At 37.0% G+C, this 8958-nt stretch overlaps 1 protein-coding gene across 2 annotated transcripts in view; it reads left to right on the top strand.

Annotated features, from left to right (window-relative positions):
- LOC118324461 (paired box protein Pax-7-like) overlaps positions 1-532 on the top strand; it is a 2834-nt gene extending 2302 nt beyond the window's left edge. The window contains exons 3-4 of one of the 2 annotated variants that reach the window (XM_035656817.1): positions 1-85; positions 247-532. The exon at positions 1-85 is cut by the window's left edge and continues 90 nt beyond it. In XM_035656817.1, the coding sequence (XP_035512710.1) occupies positions 1-85; positions 247-467 (306 nt within the window). In that variant the 3' untranslated portion in view covers positions 468-532. The remainder of the gene's footprint in view (positions 86-246) is intronic. The other variant, XM_035656818.1, reaches the window with a different exon arrangement.
- Positions 533-8958: the final 8426 nt, after the last annotated feature.

Genomic DNA, 8958 nt, shown 5'->3' with positions numbered 1-8958 from the left:
ATGTTCAGCTGGGAGATCCGGGATAAGCTGCTGAAGGACGGGGTGTGTGACAGAAGCACAGTCCCTTCAGGTGAGGCCTCCTCTGGTAAGCCCCATTTAATTCAATCTTTCTCAAAACCATTCTCCGGCATATTTACAATTTTTAATTAAAAAAATAAAAATAAAAATAAAGCCAAAGATATCACTAGAAGGGAAAGGATTCTTATTCTTATTCTTATTATTATTAAGCTGGCTTTCTGTCCGCAGTGAGTTCAATCAGCCGGGTACTTCGAGCTCGATTTGGGAAGAAGGACGATGAGGATGAGTGTGACAAGAAGGATGAAGACGGAGAAAAGAAAACCAAACACAGCATCGACGGCATCCTCGGCGACAAAGGTAGGCCGGAGAAGGACACATACAGCCGGGCCGCTTTTAGCAACTACAGAGCGTGTGGACAGCTGCCGGTTGGACTACTGTCTCCGCGGTGAATTGTCTACAAATTGAGCCTAAACGGGCGTTTTGTCGCTCCGGGTTTCCCCTCCTTTAAGCTGTTCTCCCGGCAGACACAGGAGCCGCTTAATTATTTATGACGGGCAACGGCGGAGCGGATCGCGCTCCTGTGGCGCTGCTTAAACGCTCCCTTGAAAGAGATGCTGACAGATGACCGACGAGCCAGTCAATATCAATTACAGGCGGCCTGAAAGGGACCCCCGCTCACACCTAGGGGCCAGGAGCCAGCGAGCTCACATCAGCCTGTTAAAGGGGTTCATAATGTGGACGTCAAGTTCACCCAAAAACCAAAACCAAATTTACTTACGGTCGACCAAAGAGTTTAGAAAAACATAACAGAAAAAATACTGTTGAAATGTATTACACTTCAAATTGAATGCCACCAGGAGAATTAAGATCCACAGATTAATTTATCTCAGAATGTACAGCCCTTTGTAAGATTTTTAGTGAGATATTTGAAAAATGTGCACAGATTGAATCAATTTAAGGGGCCAAATTACATTACAAATGACATTTGTCTCAGACTGCAGTTGTGGAGGGCTGCACATTAATCGCAATATTACCGAAATTGTAATATGATCAAGTGCAATATCTAAATCACAGAAGCTGCAGTTTTTTGATAAAGGTAAAATGTGTGACAAACAGCATAATTATGTCATTGAAGTTCTCTAGTTCTGAAGAGATACCACTGTCTACAAATATTGTTCTCCAGATGTTAGAAAACATGTTTGTTTTGTACGGACCCTGACAAATAATATATAATATATATATATCATATATAGCTAATGATAATTCCAACAATAATCATGAATCATATTGAAATTGCAGTAATAATTGCAATATTGTGTTTTTACCGTTTCATGCAGCCCTATTATGGAGACATATATTTAGCAGTTCATGAGCTTTTTATGAACATCATTGATTTGAGTAATTTTTTAATGACTGAAATGTCTAAATTCTCTGATTTCAGCTTTTAAAATGCAAATATTTTCAGCTTTCTTTAGTCCTCCATGACAGTAAACTGAATATGGTTTGGGTTGTGGACAGAACAAGACATTTGAGGACGTCAGCTTGGGCATTTTCTGAGATTTTATTGACCAAACGAGCAGTCGATTGTGGAGAAAATGATCAACCAATTAATCGATAATGAAAATAATGGTTAGGCAGCCCTGTTGGTCTTGTAGGCCTGTTTGAGTCAGCATCAGAATCAGCTGTACATTAATTAGACTTAAGGCCTGTAGCGTCCAGTGATTCCGGGCCACTGGTTCCACTGGTGACATTTTTTTCCAACTGTCCTCCTTTTCATGTTCTTCAAAAGATCAGCCTAGCTACTGTCTTTCTGTCATCCGGGCCTGGCATTTAATCATTTGAAGACTTAGCCTATTACAGCTGGTAATGAAACCGGTGTCTGTTGAATAGGCGTCTGTGTTGGAGAGGGGTGTAATAGCTCGAAGGCATGGTAAGAAATATATTTATCCCCTATCAGCCCTCACTCTCACAGTTCTAGGCACATGCATTCTGTTGAAGGGCTTTAAAGCAGATTAAATTGAGCCTTTTATTTCTTTTCACTTTCATCTTTTAGCGGCTCACTTCGCGGTGTGGAGCCTGCGGCGTAAATTCATGAGATTTTAAGGTTCCCTCTCTCGTGTTGTTTTGATTGTATTTTTAAATATTCATTTCATTTGCTTTTATAGGATTGTTTCTGGTGGCACGTTGGTAGGTTCTCAGAGAGAGCCAGAGTGTGCTTTAGCAGCGGTTGAATGAAAGAGGTGTGACTGAGACAAACACATGGATGACTACTATTTGCAACATTTTCATCTGAGAAGCTACTGTTTTTGCACATTATATGCGAACAACAATTGGCTGATATAAAGGAAATCTGTTCCCTACTCTTTTGATAACCGATTAATTGTTATTTTTTAAGTAAAAATGATAAACATTTGCTGGTTCCAGTTTTTTAAATGTGAGCATTTTCTGCTTTGTCATTTGTGATAATAAATGAAGAGCCTTGAAGAGGGGTTTGGACTGGTTAGTTGGTTGCACAAAAGAAGCAATTTGGGCTCAGAAAAATTATAATGAGTATTTTTTTTTTTTACATTTTATAGACAAAACAATTCATTGATGAATTGATAATGAAAATAATCACAGTTGCAGCCATTATAGCAATACAGTTGGTAACACACGCTACATAGCCTACTACATGCAAAATAGTCGACTTAATTTCTGTCGAACCCTTAAAACCAGTCACACAATGTTACACATATGATAAGAGATTTATAGTTAATTTTTATAATTAGCTAATGACTGTAGATCTTTTTATTTTTTGATATGATATACAAATCTGCCAAATAATGATCATGTTTTGTCGATCCTGGGTCTTTAACAGGGTCAGAGTTACTGCAGTTATTGAAATATTTCTGAAAATATGAATGATAATAATAATAATGAACACGAACCAATATTATTACCAAAAATAATTTAATAAAACAGTAGGAGGTCCATTCTCCATCTCTTTAAAAGCTGTGTATTACTACAATGTAAATATGTCTGATATGTTCAGAATACACTGTAAATATATTATAAAATGTTTGTTCGGCCTCCACATATGGTGAATAGGCTTCACTCCACCCTGGGCAGATGTAATGGACAGGGCGGGTACCCTCTGTGGTTACAGTTAGATGGCCGTCTGGTTTTGGTCAAACCACATCCAACTGATGCATCTGCAGTTTAAGGCAGCATTTAGTCAATACGCTGTTTCCCTAAGATATGCATAACCTGCTATAGGGAAAAACAGTGGCAATGTTGGAGTCCAGAATAAGCCTGGTTGAAAGAAAGAAAAAAAAGGTCGACAGCAAGGAAGGAGAGAGCACTTCAAAGAAATCCAGTGGAAGTGATGAGAAGCAGCTTTACAGAGAGCACAGGCTGTGGGAAGTTCTATTGCAGCTATTAATAACCCTTTTCCCCGGGCATCCACACTTACCCCGTTCCATCTGCACTTTCTCCCAGCTATTTTGCCGGGTTGAAATTGAGGGAGACCCAAATGTTGGCTGGAGATAACACAATCATCACAGCCTCGGTCCTGGGCTGTGCATCAGTGTATTAAACTGGGATTAACCTCCCCTTTCTCCCCTGCTGCCTCGCACGAAAAATTCACATTTTTAGGGGACATATTAAAAAAAACAACAAGGGGGCTGAAAGCCAATGTGCAACACAGAGGAATGGTATCAACAGTAACATTGATAATCATAATGATAGTAATTGTGTTGAAATGCACTTTATCAAGTAAAACTTTATTTTTCTCTAATCGGAGCTTCTCTCTCTTTAAACTGAACAGCTTTGGGCTTTTGGACTGTGAGTAAACAAATAATGAAAATACATACCACAGATTTGTATTGAATATATTTTTATCTGCAGCTCTAATCTTCGTCTCATATGTTTCAAACAGCAGGAACTTAAATGTTAAGGTGGAGATTTAGGATATCTTCACACCAAATCTTTGTGAATATGTCTTAGAGGCCTATTTAACATCTTACAGTACATTTTCTTGAAAACAATGGCTAATTCAGTGAAAAAAGACCTGACCAGTCAAGGTACTTGATCACACTGATGCATATAAAAATCCAATATTGCCATAAATCAGTCCTGATTATTGATGCAAGCAGAAATATTAAAGAGATAGATCCATTGGTGTAAATATGGCATAGAAAAATCACTGACAAAAGACACATTTATATAATCCAATGGTATATATGTAATCATATACCTGTATGGTCACCTACAATTATTCATTTATCTAGTAATCTAATTATCATTGATCATACTTGTAAGGATGCCAGCACAATTATTTATAGTCACTTCTTTCATCAGGAAAATCCTCAATCCACCCGGAACACAAATCAGAACTTCTCAACCCCTCCTTGTTTAACACTATATCCAAATAACATTTCTAATAGTCAGTAGGAATGTAAAGATGTATCGTGGAAAGTTAAATCGTGATACAAATATGTAAAGATTCAAATCGGTGAGATGAAAAATACATTTTGATATCAGTCATGGTATCAAAGCACAAAGACATCAGTTTCACTTTTACAAAGAAATGGAAATATTCATTGTTTTGCAGTTTCTACATCAGTAATAAAAATGGATTCTATCGTTTGATAGAGAACATATATTTTGTAGATGTAGGAAAGATTCCTTTATTTCTTAGACATAATTTGTCTTCAATCTCAATCACGAGAAAATGGTATAGTGAATCCAGTATCATGAACTGTATTGAATTGTGCATTGAGTCTATCGTTACAGCCCCAATATCCAGTTCATTTGTCTTAAATAAGTCATCATGAATACTGTGTAAATATAAAATTGTTTGAAAATAATGGAAGTGAACACTCATGCTGCAGCTGTGGTGGCATGCTGACCTGAGGACAGGATTGATGCACTGTTTCAGACTTTGAGAGCAGAGGAGGAAGAAGTAGGTGAGCAGCTTAGAGGCTTTGATCCTCTGCTGCTTTTGCTTATCAGAAACATTTGTGGTGACACCGCCACAGTGAGAGTTCATCATATTAGCTGGTGCCAGAACTGCTTTCAGGCTTGCCTGTCTATTAATTAAAGCCCATTTCCTGCATGAGACAGGACCTGTCTGGCCTCTGTGCCCCCCAAGCACCGCTGCTGTCTTTCTGTTCAGAGGGACAGCTTCTCTTCCAGGAATATAGATGACGTTGCTTTATCAATTGATTTATTTATTTTCATTTTCGATTAATCTCACTTTTTTTACCAAAGCCCAAGGAGACATCCTCAAATGTCTTGTTTTGTCCACAACCCAAAGATATTCAGTTTACTGTCATAGATGACCAAAGAAAGTAGAAAATATTCACATTTGAGAATCTTTTTTCTTAAAACATGACTCAAATCGATCACCAAAATAGCTGGGCATTAATTCAGTAGTTGACAACTAATCAATTCATTGACTAATTACTGCTGCTGTAGTTGGACATAATCCAACCTGAATGCTCCCAGTTCTTTGTAATATTTCATCACTTAAAAAAAATGATAGGGTTTAATGGTTGGATGGGGCTGGCAGGGACGGCATTAGGTCACACTCTGATCCCTGTGGGGAAACTGGGTCACTGTGGCAGCACAGAGGAACAGGATAAAGCAAAGTAATAGAGGACACACAGCAAAATGAGAAAATAACACACAGGAGTAGCAACCCTACAACAGGTGAGGTAGAATGTTTTATTTGGTAATAAAATATTTTTTAGCATTGGTTGAGTGAAAAACATCAACAATTGAATAATGACGCAATTAATAAGGCCATCAATTAATAAGTCAGTTCAAGGAAAAAAGTTTGAGGGTTTAGCTTCTTTAATATATAAAAGAATCCAATTCCAAACAACCACATATAAGTAACACACTCCACATATTGATGATGATCTAGAAATTTAGATATTTCATGTGAAAATTAATTTAATGCTATCATGTGAAAAGCATTCATTTGAATTTTATTTGTAATGTCACGTGGGAAACACCATTTGATGAATTCACGTGAAATTTATTCAAGTGAAATGTCCCTTAATTATACACGCATAAAAACATATACATCATGTTTTCCAATACAGAAATGAATCATGACTTGGCATAAGAATGCAAAGTCACACTTGAACTAATCAGTCAAACTCTTCATATGCAGAAAAACAAAAACCTCAGTGATTCATTTAGTTTTTCACTTTGCTCTGAATCATTCACTTGTACAACAGAATCAGATATATAAGCACATCTTACTATATTAGATGTGATTTTACTGAAAGTTGATTGTTGAAGATTTTTAATAGTAATAATAATAATGATATGGAGGGATCAGCAGTAGAAACATCCATTTATTCCTTTAAAGAGTATTTTTCTTCCTCCATTTTCTCTTGCTCATCAAATAGACAACTGATGGATGTGCATTTGTCATTATTTTTGACATTTTATAGATCAGTTAGATCATTGAAAAATCAATCTAATGAAATTATCCTTAATTGTAGCCCCATATGAGGCCTTATTTTAAAGCTTTACATCATGAAAACATAACAATTATAATTGTAACAAGACTCTAGCAGCTAATTGTATGGTTTTTCCTCTCTTTTTGAACAGCCATTAGCATTTTTGTCGGGCTGACCTACTTGTTGATCTCCCTTTATTTCTTGTAGCACTTTGGACTTCTCAATGATGTCTTTGAGAAAACAAATATGTATAAAGGGGAGCTGCTGAGCCGGGAGGGGGCTTTGAATGGGAGAATAGCAGCCCACTTCTCTGCCGTGGAGTGTTCAGTAGCCATCCCTTAATCCTCCTTTCATTTTGCCGACAAATGCCAAGAATCTTGTCTGGCGACCCAATGGGAAGCTGATCAGCCAACAAAAGAGAAGCGGTGCACAAAGAGCAAACAGGCAAAACAGGGTTGAGGGCAGTCAGAAGCCTCGGGCATCCCATTAACAGCCCATTTGCAAAGAATACATACAGGACAATGGCCATCACAACACATGGCGCAAACAATATGGTCACGACAAATTAATAATATGTCAACACTTTGGTTGGTCTTTAATTGAGCCCTCTGTGAGTCTTATGGAGAACCCTCAGAGCTACAGAGCTTTTGTACTGCAGCTGTGCTGCTCCAGTTTGATGCTGTTATTCTACAGTTATATTATGTATATTATATTATATATTCAACTTTTAACAAACCCATTTAGTGGTCAAGCTTTGTTCAAACACAGAACTTTATTTGAAATTAGGTCCCAAAATTTCCACACATACTTATAATGTATATTGATATTAATATATTGTGAATACTTCCATTTGATGGAATAGAGCAGTTATAAAAACCCCATTTTTAATGATTCACTTTTTTTTATTCAAAAAGGGTTTAAGAGGTTATATCTTGTGCTCGATTTGGTTCCTTCGCTGCCGCTGTGTCAGGATTTGGCAGTGATAAATGCTTTAATCCAACTCATTTGGCTGTCCAGCAAAACACGGCCGAGAGCCTGCTACAGACAAACCATTCACAGAGGTTTCCTCCTCCGCCTCGGCTCCCTCACAGCTAGCTGCAGGCTTTAAAGGCGAAATGATTCAGTCCAAAAAAACAGCGCTGCTTTGTAGGACGATGTCTTTTAGGTTTATTCTTTCCTCAACGCAATTTACAAACAACAAAAGTATCTGTCTCTTAAATTAAAGACTGGATACGATCATTTGCATATTTTTAACTTCTACACTAGATTGTTATTATATGTTGATTTCCTTTATCTTGCTGTCACTTGCTTTTCAGTAGGACAACACAATATAGCATTTGATCCTTGAAATATAGAGAAGATGAAATTCTTAATAAAAAGAATGATGATTTGGACAAAAATGTAAAGAGATATCAGGGCTGTAGGCCACAAGTCCAAGTCCCTTGTAAGGATACATATACAATATTACACAATATCCACCTGGAAACGATTCTGTTTTTTTTTTTAAATGTATCATGTCACCCCCTCACATACAGCCTCTAAAAAATAAAAAAAAATACAGAGGACATGAGCTCAGTGTCCTCAATGATCACTATGGACCTGATAAATATAGATAACATGAAGCGTGAAAATAAATTATTTACTTACAAGCAGTCAAAGTATCAGTAGTAGAAATTATACTTTAATTTTGAAAATGACAGCTTGATATTGTATGTTTTAAAAATCCTATCATTAGCTGTTTTTTTCACTTTAATCAAAAAGAAAAGAATTAGCCAAATCTGACCATAAGGACAGTGTAAAAAATAAATCTGAAGTGTGTATAACTGATTATTCATATTAGCAGTAAATGCAAAGATCCTGTGTTGGGAAAATGGTTGAAGGAATTATTATAGCCATCTGCATCTGAATTTGAAATTTCCATACAGAGGTCTGTGCTCCTGGATCTATTAGATGGCTTATTCATGGTTTCTTCCATCAGTCGTGGAGGAAATCACATTCACCAAATGCAACCATCCGGTGTAATTAGCTAGAAAATGACCTTAAATATACAGAGATTACTGGGGCATAAAGGCCTGGAAATTTTTTTCTTTTTTGGGCGAGGGGGGTTGAGTAAATGTTCACGCTACTGAAAGGTATGAAAGTGGATTAATGGCCATTTCTCCGTCACTGCATTAAAATAAATTGAGCCACATATTTAACACACTCTCAGGCCATAATGGGAAGTGAGCATTGTTCAAACTGCATCCTTATGGAAATAGATCAGGGGCCACGCTGTGTACACTGAGCTTTCCAACATTTTGCTCTTTTAACATCTAATGACAAATATAAAGATAAAGACAAATGCATTTCTAATTAGACCTAGGCACTAATGAATTGAATATAATTAATATTTGTCAACAGGTACCTTGATCTTAATATACAGACATGAGACAAATGAAAGTAAACTGTAACAGGCAGTGTGTAAAGGGCCATCCACACCAAGAAT

Source organism: Morone saxatilis, unplaced genomic scaffold (genome assembly GCF_004916995.1).
Source record: "Morone saxatilis isolate NCDOM2014 unplaced genomic scaffold, NCSU_SB_2.0 Contig15, whole genome shotgun sequence".
NCBI classification, from domain to species: Eukaryota; Metazoa; Chordata; class Actinopteri; family Moronidae; genus Morone; species Morone saxatilis.
The sequence above is the reverse complement of the archived record's forward strand: the minus strand, read 5'-3'. Positions and strand labels throughout refer to the sequence as shown.